At 41.2% G+C, this 16378-nt stretch overlaps 1 protein-coding gene across 1 annotated transcript in view; it reads right to left on the bottom strand.

Moving 5' to 3' along the window:
* The window catches only part of LOC118856153 (UDP-glucuronosyltransferase 1A3-like), a 43189-nt gene that overhangs the window by 12935 nt on the left and 13876 nt on the right, over positions 1-16378 (bottom strand). Inside the window, exons 2-3 of the mRNA XM_036766274.1 lie at positions 6579-6710; positions 1367-1454 (exon numbers count right to left, since the gene is read on the bottom strand). Coding sequence (XP_036622169.1) covers positions 1367-1454; positions 6579-6710 — 220 coding nt within the window. The remainder of the gene's footprint in view (positions 1-1366; positions 1455-6578; positions 6711-16378) is intronic.

The following is a 16378-nucleotide window of genomic DNA, read 5'->3' as shown; positions in this document are numbered from 1 at the left end:
TGAGCTGCCGGTAGCAGAGCTGACTAGAGGCTATTCTGTAATTTTCTTACCGTAGAGGGGAAGCATGTATACGATTTTGCCTTACACCATTTCGCTTCTCTGTAGCCTCCTGGTTACCCTTGTAAGGCGGTATTATTGGGCCTGGAAGCTTTTGATGAAAATATCAAAATGGGGATGCTGGTTTGTGGGCTTGTTATTGTGGAGTATAAATACATGCTTTAGTTCTCCTGCCTTCTGCCTAGAGAATTCCTCATATCTTGTGGTTCCGGACCTTTTAGGCACATATGAGAGTCTCTTTGAAATCATAAATTCTGCCTTCCTAATATAATTACTTCCCTACTGTTGAACTTTTCCTGACTCACATCTATGGACCCCAAAAGGAGCAATCAGAGCCAATTATTGTTTCCTCCATCTGTCCCTCTCCACAGTCCATGCCAATGGACTAAGGACCCCAAAAGGAGCAATCAGAGCCAACTACTGGTTCCCCTCTCTGACCCTCTCCACAGTCCATGCCCATGGTCAGAGTTCCCAGAGTTTCAGAGATGAAAAACAATTAAAGAATCTTAGAGTTATCCCTTCTAGTCCAATCTATAACCACTGGCACCTATATCTTTTTTGCTGGAAAAACAGACTGTGGATTTCCTTGGACTACAAGCTTGAGTCAACCCAAAGCTAGTGCAAATTCCCAGTGCATTACTGAACCCTGGCCTTGTCAGACCATGTATGGAACATTGTGCTCTGTGCAGACTGCCACATTTAAGAATGACAAGCTGCAAAGCATCCAGAAGAAGGTGACCTGGATGGCGAATACCTTGAAATCCATGCTATATCAGGAATGATCATGGAAATGGGGAAATTGAGCCTGGAGAAGAGAATGTTCCAAGGAATATATGAGACCTGTCTTCAAATATGAGAAGGATGACCATGGATCAGTGGAATTAGCCCTTATTGCTTGTCTCAGAAAGCTAAACTAGAAACCGTGCAAAAAAACAACTCAGCCTTGATGTCAGGAAAACTTTAAAAACAATGAGAATCTCACAAAGCTAAGGGGAATGAATACCTTGAGAGATTGTGCGTATATCTTCACTGGACATCTTTAGTCAAAGAAAAAATGATCTCCTGTAATGGAAATCAGCAAAAGGATGCCTACAGAGGTCCAGGTTAGATTAACTGGCCTTGAGTGATCCTTCTCAGCCCCGAAGATAACTGTGATTATGCATGTACCTTATTAATTAAAAAACATTAGAGCTGTCCCTAGTTCTGTCTACTGATGGTCACTTAGATATAGTCTACAGACACCTCTGTAACCTCACTCTCACATTCATACTTCATCTCTCCTACCCCCACCACACACTTGAGCACATACCAAGAAGATCATTCTGTGGAAGCCATTTCACAAGTTTGGTATTTTTGGCTAGATTAGATGGTGGTGTTCCAGTGTACCGCCACAGTACCTTGAAGGAGCAAAAAGTAAAGAATATGAGAAAAGTCCATGATGCAGTTTCAGCCTAGCAGGAGAAGCAGTGATCACTAAAGATTTGAGATGAATGAAGAGAGACTTCTGCCACTCCATCAAAAATAAAATAAATCCTTTGTTTTAGACCTATCTCCTATTTGTGCTCTTTGGGAAAAAAACAAAAAGTATGACTATTTGGAACAAGAAATCAAAAGCCTTGGTTCATTGGCTAGTTTCTGGAAGAGTTTGAGGTTAAGGTGGTTCCTAACTGATAGGGTAATCCAGGTCTATGTGACCTGGATAACAGTTAGAATACAAACACTTTTGCCCATAACTTTCCCTAAAAATTTTGTAATTTAGATATGTTATAGACACCACAGATTAATTTGTTCCAAATTCCTTTAGAATGCATCCCTGACTCACTCTAGAAAGCTTTTTTGGTCTTCGTAGGAATGTAATTTCTTTTTTATTGTAATTTTCAGCATCAATTTTCACAAGAGTTTGACTTACAAATTTTCTTCCATTTCTACCCTTCCCCCCACTCCAAGATGGCATATATTCTGATTGCCACATTCCCCAGTTAGGCCTCCTTTCTGTCACCCCACTCCCCCCCATCCCGTTTTCCCTTACTTTCTTGTAAGGCAAGATAGATTTCTATGCCCGATTGCCTGTATATCTTATTTCCTAGTTGCATGCAAAAACTTATTTTTTGAACATCTGCTTTTAAAACTTTGAGTTCCAAATTCTCCCTCCTCCTCCCTTCCCACCCACCCTCCCTAAGAAGTCAAGCAATTCAACATAGGCCACATGTGTATCATTATGTATAACCCTTCCACAATACTCATGTTGTGAAAGACTAACTATATTTTGCTCCTTCCCAACCCATCCCCCTTTATTGAATTTTCTCCCTTGACCCTGTCACCTTTCGAAAGTGTTTGTTTTTGATTACCTCCACAAAATCTGCCCTCGCCTCCATCATGCCCCCCCCCTTTTTAATTGTCTTCCCTCTTCTTTCCTGTGGGTTAAGATACCCAATTGAGTATGTATGGTATTCCCTCCTCAGGCCAAATCTGATGGGAGCAAGATTCACTCATTCCCCCCTCACCTGCCCCCTCTCCCCTCCTCCCCCAGAACTGCTTCCTCTTGCCACCTTTATGTGAGATAATCCACCCCATTCTATCTCTCTGTATCTCCCTCTCTCAATATATTCCTCTCTCATCCCTTAATTTGATTTTATTTCTTTTATATATCTTCCCTTCATCTTCAACACACCCTGTGTCCTCTCTCTCTCTCTCTCTCTCTCTCTCTCTCTCTCTCTCTATATATATATATATATATATATATATATATATATACACACACACACACACACATACATATATACATACATACACATTCACATATATCTATATATATATATACATAAACATATATATATATATGCATATTCCCTTCAGCTACCCTAATACTGAGGTCTCATGAATCATACACATCATCTTTCCATGTAGGAGTGTAAACAAAACAGTTCAACTTTAGTAAGTCCCTTGCAATTTCTTTTTCTTGTTCTTTTTCTTGATTACCTTTTCATGCTTCTTTTGATTCTTGTGTTTGAAAGTCAAATTTTCGATTCAGCTCTGGTCTTTTCACTGAGAAAGCTTGAAAGTCCTCTATTTTATTGTAAATCCACATTTTGCCTTGGAGCATGATACTCAGTTTTGCTGGGTAGGCAATTCTAGGCTGTAATCATAGCTCCATTGACCTCTGGAATACCATATTCCAAGCCCTTCGATCTCTTAATGTAGAAGCTGCCAGACCTTGGGTTGTTCTGATTGTGTTTCCACAGTACTCAAATTATTTCTTTCTGGCCGCTTGCAGTATTTTCTCCTTGATGTGGGAGCTCTGGAAATTGGCGACGATATTCCTAGGAGATTACTTTTTGGGATCTATTTGAGGAGGCAATCGATGGATTCTTTCAATTTCTATTTTGCCCTGTGGCTCTAGAATATCAGGGCAGTTGTCCTTGATAATTTCTTAAAAGATGATATCTAGGCTCTTTTTTTTTTTATCATGGCTTTCAGGTAGTCCAATAATTTTTCAATTATCTCTCCTGGATCTATTTTCCAGGTCAGTGGTTTTTCCAATGAGATATTTCACATTGTCTTACATTTTTTTCATTCCTTTGGTTCTGTTTTATAATATCTTGATTTCTCATAAAGTCACTAGCTTCCACTTGCTCCAATCTAATTTTTAAGGTCGTATTTTCTTCAGTGGTCCGTTGGACCTCCTTTTCCATTTGGCTAATTCTGACTTTCAAGGCATTCTTCTCCTCATTGGGTTTTTGGAGCTCTTTTGCCGTTTGAGTTAGTCTATTTTTTAAGGTGTTGTTTTCTTCAGTATATTATTCAGTATTTTTTTGGATCTCCTTTAGCAAGACATTGACTTTTTTTTCATAGTTTTCTCGCATCCTTCTCATTTCTCTTCCCAATTTTTCCTCTACTTCTCTAGCTTGCTTTTCCAAATCCTTTTTCAGCTCTTCCAAGGCCTGGGACCAGTTAATGTTTTTCTTGGAGGCTTCTGTTGTAGGCTCTTTGACTTTGTTAACTACTTCTGTCTGTATGTTTTGGTCTTCTTTGTCACCAAAGAAACAATCCAAAGTCTCAGACTGAAACTGGGTGCATTTTTGCTGCCTGGCCATATTCCCAACCAACTAACTTGACCCTTGAGTTTTTCAGCAGGGTATGACTGCTTGTAGACTAAAGAGTTCTATGTTCCACTTTGGGGGGGGGGGGGATGTGCCAGCTCTGCAACACCAGCACTCCTCCTTCCCGAAGAACCCCCAACCCGGACTGGGCTTAAATCTTCAGCAGGCTGTGCACTCCTGCTCTGATCCACCACTTAATTCCTCCCACCAGGTGGGCCTGGGGCCAGAAGCAAATGCAGTTGTAGCTGCCTCACCTCCACTGCCCCAGGGGCGGTGACTGAACCATGAACTCCTTCCACTCCCACAGCTTTTCCCACTAACCTTCTCCGCTGTCTTAGGTGTTTGTGGATTGAGAAGTCTGGTAACTACCGCAGCTCACTGATTCAGGGCGCTAGGGTACGCTCTGCCAGGCCCCTGGTCTGGTTGGTCCGCGCCACTCATGCTGGGCTCTGCTCCTCTCAGCTCCCAGCTCCCATCTCCCAGCTCTGTGTGGGATAGACCTCACCCAGAGACCATCCAGGCTGTCCTTGGCTGGAGCCCTGCTTCCCTCTGCTGTTTTGTGGGTTCTGCAGTTCTAGAATTGGTTCAGAGCCATTTTTTATAGGTTTTTGGAGGGACTCGGTGTGGAGCTCATGCTAGTCCCTGCTTTCCAGCCGTCATCTTTCCCACATCATTTTCATTTCTCTTCACATTTTTTTCCTCTACTTCTCTAACTTGCTTTCCCAAATCCTTTTTGAGCTCTTCCATGGACTGAGACCAGTTCAAGTTTGTCTTGGAAGCTTTTGATGTAGGCTCTTTGACTTTTTTGACTTCTTCTGGCTGTATGTTTTGATCTTCTTTGTCACCAAAGAAAGATTCCAAAGTTTGCATCTGAACCGGAGTCCATTTTCACTGCCTGTTCATGTTCCCAGACAACTACTTGCCCTTGAGTTTTTCTTTGGGGTATGATTGCTTGTAGAGTATAGAGTACTTTGTCCCAAGCTTGAGGGGCTGCACTGCTGTTTTCAGAGCTATTTCTACACAGCCAGCTCTGCCACACCAGCACTCCTCACAACACAGACCGTGACTCAGCTCTTAAGCAGGCTCTGCAAGGCCACTCAGATCTGCCACTTAATTCCCCAGGTGGGCCTGGGGACAGAAGCAACTGCAGCTGTAATTCTGTCCTGAAAGATGCACCACCTCCGTTGCCCCTGGGGTGGTGGCCAAACCACGAACTCCTTTCACTCTGTCCCAGCAGTTTTTTCCCACTAACCTTCTCTGTTGTCTTTGGTGTTTGTGGGTTCAGAAGTCTGGTAACTGCTACAGCTCACTGATTCAGGGCAATAGGGCCTGTTCCGCCCAGCTCCCTGTCTTGTTGGTCCAGGTGCAGCCCATGCTGGGCTGTGCTATGCTCCGCTCCACTCCCAGCTCCATGCGATAGACCTTACCCAGCAACCATACAGGCCGCCCTGGGCTGTAGCTCTGCTTCCCTCTGCTATTTCATGGGTTCTGCAGTTCTACAATATGTTCAGAGTCATTTTTATAGGTGTTTCGAGGGTCCTGAGGGAGAGTTTTAGGCCAATCCCTGCTTTCCAGCCACTGTCTTGGCTCCGCCCCCATGAATATCATTTCTAACTCACAAGAAAGAAATATGGGGTATTTGGAGTCAGTGGACCTGGGTGAAAAACCCGGATTGCCACTTGAATGATACCTGTGTAATCTTGGATGAGCTTCTCTGGAGTTATCTTATCTATAGATGAGAGAGTTGGGCTAGAAGGTCTCCACAACTGGAGTGATGACCTTTGGGGGCAATATTCCACCATTAAACTGAGCAGTCATACAACATAAATGGTCCAAAATATTTTGAAATATCAAAATATCAAAATTTGTTGGTCTTGGGGTGGGATGTAGTGGGTAGAGAACACTGGATTTAAAGGCACGAGAATTGAGGGCTAATCCTAGCTCTGTAATTTACTACCTTTCTGATAGTGGTCAAGTCCTTCATCTCTCTGAGCCTCAGATTCTTCATTTGTAAAATGGGAGAAGGTTGATTCTGATGACCTCTAAGGTATCTTCCAGGTTCAAGTCTAGACTTCTATTATGCTATTCAGACACCTAATCCATCCAACAGATGCCACAGTGTCCAGTTGGATACTTTTACTAAACAATCAACTTTTAAGTCCTTTTCAAAATATATTTAAGAAAAACAAATATCCAACAAAGGCTGTTCTGTCCAACTTTTAAAATGCATTTGTAAGGAGGATAGTTAAGTGAGTTTGGCTAAACTTAGTGGAACTTGACTGGGAGGTGGAGGAAGAGAGCCTGGCTGTGAAACTCCAAACCCCATATTCTAGTAAAGGCAAACCCATTTTGGGTCCTGGGGGACAGGGATTATTAGGCTTTGTCTAGGGATATAAAAGAATACGAGAGTGTTGTCCTTACTGTCTGAGGTATTGTGCCCAAAGCTTCAGCGATTTCCATGGCTTTGGTCATTGGGATTTCTGAGATCATAGAGCCCAGGGAGAAGACCACAACTCCGTGTTCCCCAGAAGCATTCACATAGGCTTCAAATTCCTAAAACAAGAGGAAAGAATCTAATTTAATGAATACAATCATACAATCTATGCACAATATCCTTCTCTGAGCCCAGAAAAAGCCTGGTTCTGAAAAAGAAAAAAAGCAAGCAATGTAGTTAAAGGTGCAGGAGACTGAGAAAGATGAAATCGTAATCAGTAAAAACCTGATAGATGCTAGGCCTGTCTACAATGACTGAATAAGCTCCCCACAAGTCAAGCATTCCCTTCTACCTTTTTGTTTGCTTTTTTAATGTTTTAAAATAAAGGCATTTTATTGATGCTCACTCTTTCTGTTTTTAACATCATGGTACATCAAGTGCCAGAACCCACTATGTGAAAAGTTGATGAGATCCTCAGAAGAAGATGAGGCAAACTCATACTAGTGTTGAGGTGTCACACTTTACACTTTATCTCATCCTTACCACAACCCATGAGGATGAGGAGCACCCTTTATAGATGAAAAAAATCGGGCTCGAAGAAATTAAGTGACTTGCCTAAAGCTACACAGCCAGTAAGTGAATAAAGTCCAGTCTCTGTTCCCAGACAGACCCCACTCAGAATATTCTGAATGTTTCATAAGGGAGAACAACATGCTAGAGCGTGCCAAATACCGGGATGGTGAGAAACCTGTCAATCATGCCCATGAGAACGAGTCTAAAGTATTAGAGGCCTTTTGCCTTGACATGCTAGGGAGCAAGTGGGATCAACAGGAATAATAGTTCTCTTCATATTTAAAGGAGGAGGATTTCTTTTGTTCTTGTTGCCCCAAGAACCAATGAATTAATACAGAAGCACTTCATAACCAGTCACCCCACGACGGGTGCCATGTTGGGTGCTGGGGATGCAAAAAAAGCAGTCTCTCCCTCAAGTAACTCAGACTAAAGAAAGTTTCCATGTATGTGGAACATTGGAGTTGTTGACTGCGGGCTTGGGTTTGAACTCCTGCTTTCCACATACGAGGTTTGTCGTGGACAAGCGACTCCCCTATTTGCATTTCAGACACCTCATATCTAGTAGTTATAGCAACGACAATAATGGCGATGATGATAGCTAGTCCTTCCACTGTGCTCACTATGTGCTAGGCACTGTGCTAAGTGAGGTAGAGTGAGGGGGCTTGGCTAAGGGAGCTATTCAACACCATCTTCCTTAAAACGTCCCTCAATCCCAGAAAACGAAGGGGCAGAGCCAAGATGGTGGCTGGAAAACAGGGACTCACTTAATTTCTTCCCAAAATCCCTCCAAACATCTGTATAAAATGGCTCTGAACAAATTCTAGAGCTACAGAAACCACGAAGTAACAGAAGGAAACAAGTCTCAGCCCAAGACTGCCTGGACGGTAGCTGGGAAGGGTCTATCACACCGTGCTAGGAGCAGAGTGCAGTCCAGCATGGGCCGTGTCAGGACCAATGAGAGTGGCAGTTGGGCAGAGCAGGCCTTAGAGCCCTGAATTACTGAGCTGTGACACTTACCAGACCTCTCAATCCACAAACACCAAAGACAATGGAGCAGGATAGTGGGAAAACTGCTGGATCTGGGTGAGAAAAGTGGGCAGTCCACCCCAGCCCCAGGATGACACAGGTGGCATGACAGCAGCAGCAGAAAGCTGCTGTGGCTGCTCCCAGAGTCCCTGGGCCACATGGTGAGAGGAATCAGGCAGCTGATCAGACCAGGAGTTCAGGGAGCAATTTCTGGCACAGAGGCAGGGTTCTTTTGCTTTGCCCTGCTTGGTCTTGTTTGGTGGTTCTTGGGGGTGGAGGAGCTCTGGTGTGACAGAGCTTGTGGTGACTGTGGAGTAAAAGTAGCTCTGAAAATAGCAGCCCAATTCCCCTAAAGCTTGGGACAAAGTACTCTCCATTCTAAAAGCAGTCATACCCTGACAAAAACCTCAAAGGTCAAGTATTTGGCTGGGAACATGAACGGGCAGCGTAAAAGGTCTCACACTCATACTCAGAATATAGACTCTCTTTTGGTGACAAAGAAGACCAAAACATATAGCCAGAAGTATTCAACAAAGTCAAAGAGCCTACATCAAAAGCTTCCAAGAATGATATGAATTGGTCTCATGCAATGGAAGAGCTCAAAAAAGATTTGGAAAATAAAGTAAGAGAAGTAAAGGAAAATTGGGAAGAGAAATGAGAATGATGCAAGAAAATCATGATAAACAAGTCAACGACTTGCTAAAAGACTCTCCCAAAAATACTGAAGGAAATGCACCTTAAAATAGACTAACCCAAATGGCAAAAGAGCTCCAAAAAGCCAATGAGGAGAAGAATGCTTTGAAAGGCAGAATTAGCCAAATGGAAAAGGAGGTCCAAAAGACCACTGAAGAAAATACTACCTTAAAAATTAGATTGGAGCAAGTGGAAGCTAGTGACTTTATGAGAAATCAAGATACTATAAAATAGAACAAAAAGAATGAACAAATGGAAGACAATGTGAAATATCTCATTGGTAAAACCACTGACTTGGAAAATAGATACAGGAGAGATAATTGAAAAATTATTGGACTACCTGAAAGCCGTGATCAAAAAAAGAACCTAGACATCATTTTCCTAGATATTATCGAGGAAAATTGCCCTGGTTTTCTAGAACCAGAGGGTAAGATAGAAATTGAAAGAATCCACCAATTGCCTCTTGAAAAGGATCCCATAAAGAAAACTCTTAGGAATATGGTCGCCAAATTCTGGAGCTCCCAGGTCAAGGAGAAAATATTGCAAGCATCCAAAAAGAACCAATTTGAGTATTATGGAAACCCAATAAGGATAATACAAGATCTAGCAGCTTCTACATTAAGGAATCAAAAGGGCTTAGAATATGATATTCTGGAGGTCAAAAGAACTAGGATTAAAACCAAGAATCACCTACCTAGCAAAAGTGAGTGTCATCCTCCAAGGCAAAATATGGATTTTCAACAAAATAGAGGACTTTCAAGCTTTCTCAATGAAAAGATCAGAGCTGAATAGAAAATTTGACTTTCAAACTCAAGAATCAAGAGAAGTATGAAAAGGTAAACAAGAAAGAGAAATCATAAGGAACTTACTAAAGTTGAACTGTTTTGTTTACATTCGTACATGGAAAGATGATGTGTATAATTCATGAGACCTCAGTATTAGGGTAGCTGAAGGGAATATACATACATACATACATACATATGTACATGTTTATATATATATATATATATATATATATATATATATATATATATATATATAGAGGCACAGGGTGAGTTGAATATGAAGGGATCATATCTAAAAAAATCAAATTAAAGGATGAGAAAGGAGTATATTTAGAGAGAGAGAAAGGGAGAGATAGAACGGAGTAAATTATCTCACATAAAAGTGGCAAGAAAAAGTAGTTCTGTAGGAAGGGAAGAGGGGGAAGGTAAGGGAGAATCTTGCTCTCGTCAGAACTGACCTAAGGAAGGAATAACATAGAAACTCAGTTGGGTATTTTACCCCACAGGAAAGAAGGGGGAAGGAGATAAAAAATGGGGGATGATAGAAGGGAGGGCAGATGGGGGAGGAGGTAATCAAAAAGAAACACTTTTGAAAAGGGACCGGGTCAAGGGAGAAAATTGAATAAAGGGGGATAGGATAGGAAGGAGCAAAATATAGTTAGTCTTTCGCAACATGAGTATTGGGGAGGGGTTTTACATAATGATATGCACATGGCCTATGTTAAATTGCTTGCCTTCTTAAGCAGGGCGGGTGGAGAGGGAAGAGGGGAGAGAATTTGGAACTCAAAGTTTTGAAAACAGACGTTGAAAAGAAAAGTTTTTGCATGCAACTACGAAATAAGGTATACAGGCAAGGGGAAATTGAAAGCTATCTTGTCCTGCAGGAAAGTGAGGGAAAGGGGGATGGAAGGGGGAGTGGGGTGACAGAAGGGAGCTCTGACTGGGGAAGGGGGCAACCAGAATATATGCCATCTTGGAGTGGGGGGGAGGGTAGAAATGGAGAGAAAATTTGTAATTCAAACTCCTGTGAAAATCAATGCTGGAAACTAAAAAATTAAAAAAAATAAATAACGATTTAGGGAGAAAAAGATCTAACTGATTATTCAATTCAATAAATACTAAGCACATGCTATGTGCCAAGCACTGTGCTAAGCACTGGGGATACAAATAAGGGCCGGGGCAGGGAGAAGGCAGTCCTTGCACTGAAGAAGCTAACAATCTAATGAGGAAAGCAATACCAGCAGTTACCTGTGTATTGTGTTACATTATTCCATGGAGTTAAAAACAAGCAGATCCTCTGATAGAAAATGCTACCATGTTACCTGGGAGTAAGAGGATAGGGAGGGGCGAGAGAAGTGGATTTTCCCAACAACACCTCTGCCTCTGTTGTGGTAAATGCCCTGGGAGTAGTTACTTTATAATAGCCCTAAAGGGTAATTATAGAGTATAATGCATGTTTGTCAAACCCAAATTTATGCTAGCTACTTTAAAGAACCACAATATGCCTATCCTTCAACTAAAAGAAATTAAATTCTGAGAAGAAACAGAAATAAATATATTTATCTTTTATAAATCATAGAATAAATATGGATAATAGCAACATTAAAATAAATGATTTCCTTTCCAACTCTAAACATGTATATGACTCCAAATAGCAAAGATGAAAATTCCATAGAAGTCTCAATTTCAAAACACTGAAACTCCTCCTTTCCTAAGGATTGAGGTCACAAATATTAGCACAGGGTCTACAAATTTATTATTATTAATATGTTCATCATTATCATTATTGTTATCACTATATTATTATTGAAATCACTGTTTTGTTACATTCTGACATATTTGTTTTTATAATTTTATGCATTTAAAAAGATATTTTAAAAAACTGGAATAGTAACCCCCTACCTAATTATTTCTTCAGGTTTTTGCATAGTAAAACTGAGGTTATATTAGAACACCTGCACTAAAATGTGGAAAGCATGATTAAATCATTAACTAATCAAATTCTCACAGTCAGGAGGCTTAGAAAAGAGGGAGGAGATTGATCCAGTATTCACCAGAGATACTGTTTTTGTGTAAGCACAGTTTATTCCCCCAATGAAAACCATATTGAGCATGATTGGCTTGGGAAAGTCCATTGCAAAATCACTTCTCAGAAGCCAAATGGAACCATAATTCAAAAGGTCCATAACAGTCACCTCACTCTTTAGGAGTTCAGAAGCAAAATGTGTATATGGGGAGTACACAAAATCACAAAGAAAAAACTGAGGTAGAGTAACCAGCATGTTTTTAACTCTCTGCAAAAAAGCCATGTGATCTGTGCTCTCTGAGAACCCTTGAGGAATGTATAAAGGAGGACTGGGGCATTGTGGGGCATCATAGTCTAAACTGCATGACAATCCATAAAAAAAGTAGACAGAAGGCAATGAGAGATATTTGGCTACAGTTGGGCTACACGGTAGGAAAGGGTCTGTGAAGACAGTATCAAAGTGGTTGTCATCAATGTGGGTCATCAGGTCTATTGTTTCGAAAAAAAAATTTCCAGAAATGGTAATTTTTCACAAACTTCATTATTCATCTTATGAAGTGGGACTCCAACTCTCCCACCTCAGAGGGCACTGGGTACCATGTGAGGGTATAAAATGGTGCTGCTTTGATACGTACAGTCATGGCAGGGGCAAGCACCACAATCTCAGGCCCTCTTTGCTGTATCTCCTGAAGGACCCCATGCATACTAAGCCAATGACTGCCATCCAATGGAACCACCAACAGTTTGCCCCCCTCTGCAAATGCCAAGCAAGAAGTCTAAAGGAGTAGGATATATTGAGGTTTCAGTCCTCCAGACATATTTCCACCTAGTCCACATTATCTAGTACATTGGAAATACTTTGTCCAGTACTTCTGCTTCTGCCTGCTTCTCCTACAGAAACTGATCTAAGTTAATATTTAATCAGGAAGCCAAACAATCAATTGAAGAGAATGAGAAATTTGCATGGTAGAACTTAAAGAGTACCCAAGAGTGGGGATTTACTAGGTCAAAAAGTATTGTGTCATTCAGGGATATTGACAGTTCCATCATTTTGGAGGCTAGGGTGATACTGAGGCTAGGAGCTCCAGGATGATTATAGGCAGTTTAGTAATAACTTACAACAGGGGTATTCTGGGGTGGCCAGCCAGATGTATGGAGGATTTCCACAAAGACCACAGAAAAGTCCCGTGGCAGTTATAGAAGATGAAGGAAGAGGCATTATAGATTGTGTCATTGGGATTTCACCAATACTTTGGTTTCTGGCTCAGTATTGGGCCTGACTCCCAGAGGCCAGGAGCAAAACTAGTGCTGTTGGCAAATGCCCAGACACGCAAGGTCAGGTACTGATCAGCATGACCTCTGTTGGCTTTCATCAATAGGGACCCCATAGATGTTATCTGATGTTCCCTCCCCTGAGATTTTCAGATATGGAAGAGTTGTTCTGGGCTCTGGCTTGCAAGGGGTCAGTAACTCATCAACATGGGAACTCCTTCCATCGGGGCGAATCACAGCCCTCCCAAACATTCTCTTAGTGATGCCTGTCCATGCTCTTCCAAAAGTATTCCAGAGAAGATCCAGTTAATGCACAGCTAATGTAGAAGTTCCAGAGTCAGAATTTGAATCCGGGTCTATCCCAGCAACTGAGAGCAGTAATTGTATTATCATGCCCCAAGGGAAAATTGTGAGTGTGTGTGTGGGGGGTGAGGGGCAGAGTGGGGTTGGTGGTATGTAAAGTCCCTCTTCATGCTACTTATTTCCCTTTATGATCACCTCCAAGTTATCCTCTATCTATTGTGCTTGTACATAGGTGTTTGTCTTCCCCATGGGAGCTCCATGAGGGCAGGGGCTATCACTGTTGTTGTCTTTCCTTGTATCCCTAGGGCTTTGTGTATTGCCTGGAATACATTAAGCGCTTAATACATGCTTGCTCACTGACTGGCTGGCGAGTAGTGGGTGTCTAGAGAGGCGTATCTGAAACCAAGTTTGGATAAGAACACTTAAAAACTGTAAAGTACAATAATATCATTAATTAATCTAATTAACACAGTCAAGGGGCTTGTAAGATAGGGAGAACTGTCCTAGGCAGGTCCATAATTCTTGGAAACCAGTACAATGGTGTGCACCAGTGATGGGCATATCTTGGACCTCAGAGGGTAGGAAAGCCATGAGAGTAGGGTGGCCCTCAGCCATTTGCCCTTGTGTTCCACTTTTGTGAGAAAACTCAGCTTGGGGGCTGTTTGCATTTTGCTGTGGTGGGAACCTGACCTAGGTGACTGAAGAGAGCTATGAAGACCATGGAAGACAGAAAAGTTCCTTGATGAAGTTCCTTAGGAGGATGAGGAGGCACGGTGTTACAGCGAAGAGAACACTTACTCTAGAGTCAGAGACCTGGTGTTTGAGTTCAGGCTCTGCCATCTACTACCTGTAAATAGATTTTGGGCAAGCCCCTTAGATTCCCTCAGTCACAACTCCTCATCTGTGAAGTGAAGGGTTTGGAAAAGAAAGCCTCTAATCACTAGATCTGTAATTGATGAGTCTGGGATCCTAAAACCGAAGCCAGGTGCTTGCCGGAGATCTTGTTTTATAATATTTCTTTGCCTCAGCTAGAGCCTTAGAATGGAGGAGAGAACACAGAAACTGACATCCTCTGGGAATCCGCATACTCCAGCACAGACCCATTCCATGCAGAATCATAGAAGCAAGCTGACTATGAGGCTACAACGAGATCTTGCAGACAAAAGCTCATATAAACTGTGAAGTGCTACATAAATGTCATCTGATTCACCCTATGCTATTCACTCCTATCTCAATACCTCCAGGATCTGTGGAGTTTCACTGGTATGAGCATTTCCTCTATGGGAACATATTTCAATCCCTTTATACTTTAAAAGGTAGCCTTTAGGAGTTGCTGTGGGCACATAATTCATCCTCTTGTAAAATTGTGGTGAGTCTCTATGAATTTAGCTATGCTGCTCCTCAGGTGGGAGACATAGTCCCGGCCTTGTACATGAGTCTATTCAGCTTGGACCCTCTTGCTAGAGCTTATTCATCAAATGAATGTTCTTGGAGAGTTCAAGGACAAAATACTGGGGAGTAGGACTTCAGAAAGTTATAAGTTTAAGTCACTTCAAAGAGTCACTTCAAATTCCTCTTATTCATAGGAGGAAACAGCCCGAAGAGGGAAAGTGAAGTGCCCAAGGTCACTCAGGTTGTAAATGGCATACTTAGTAGTTGAACCAGGTCTTCATTTTCTACTGCAAAATGTTAATATGAATAAGTGGCTTAAACACCCTGGCTCCTCCACACTTCTTCAACTTCCCCTCATACACACCCATAATTAGGGTTTAAGGCTTCCCCATTTAGAGAGAACAAAGTCAATTTGCATCCTTTCTCCTAGACAAGTTCCATGAAATGATGCAGAAATATCTCTTCTGAGGAAAAGAAAAGTGAAACATCCTGATCTAGAGGGATAAAATGGAGACTTCAAGCTCCTAACAATGCACATGACTGCCAAGTTAGTACAGGGAATTAAAGGATGAATGGCATACAAGCTTCTCTTCAGATTTCTTAGGTCAAAGTCCTTGTACACATTGTGTACAATTATTACTTTTACTTATTTACTTAATTACTTATTACTTTAATACTCATTTCCCAATTATCTCTATGACCTTGGCCTCAGATCTACAGATTGTAGAAAGAAATAGGAAAAGTTTCCATCTAGAGTGATTCCTTTGAAAAGCTAGTGCAAGGTTTTGTCCTCGTCGTGTGTGGACATTTTGCTTATTTAAAAGGAGAGAAAAAATTTTGTATTGTATGCTGATAAAATTAACTTGAGAAGAAACATAGTTTCTCAGATAAAATGATTTAGGAAATACATTATTCTGGGGATCTGAGGGAAAATTGCTCCTTACATAAAATGTAGTGAGTGGTGTATAAGATAGAGCATATATGTCCTTCACTTTGGTATCTGAGTGAAGATGAATTGGAAAGGGGAGAGACTTCATTTAGGGTGATCAACCAGCAACTACTGTAATACTCCAGGTATAAGATGGTGATAGCCTTCAACAAGTGGCACCTATGTCACAAGAGAGAAGGGGGAATATAAGAGAGGTATTTTAAAGGTAAAATTGAGAGGGTGTGAAAACTAATTGGATATGGAGTGTGAGAGAGTAAGGAGTTGAGAGTAATGACCAGGTTACAGGCCTATGTAACTGGGAGGATTGTGGTACTCTGAATATTAATAGGGAAGTTAGGAAAAGGGAAGGGTTTGGGTGGGGAGAAGATAATGAATTCAGTTATGGTCTTGTTGAGTTTAAGATGTCTCCGGGTCATCCATTTCATCAGAGAAAATGGAAACAATGAGACAATATATCAAAACTCATGGAATGCAATTAAAGAAGTTTTGAGGGGAAATTCTATCTCTAAATGATTTCTTCAATTAATGATAGAAAGGACAAATCAATGAATTGATCATGCAATTTTTAAAAACTTGAACACCAAGCAAAAATCTCCAACTAAATTAAATAGAAATTCTGAAAATTAAAGAAGAGATTAGCAAAAGTGCAAAAAGACTATTGATTTGATAAGGTTACAAACGGATTATTTTTTTAAAGAAATGGTTAAATAGCCAGCTGACTTTATTTAAAATAGATAAGAAAACAAAATTTTTCATGTCAAAAATGGA

The sequence above is a fragment of the Trichosurus vulpecula genome, chromosome 7 (assembly GCF_011100635.1).
Source record: "Trichosurus vulpecula isolate mTriVul1 chromosome 7, mTriVul1.pri, whole genome shotgun sequence".
Taxonomy (NCBI): Eukaryota; Metazoa; Chordata; class Mammalia; order Diprotodontia; family Phalangeridae; genus Trichosurus; species Trichosurus vulpecula.
Note: the sequence above shows the minus strand (reverse complement) of the source record. Positions and strands in the feature narration are given on the sequence as shown.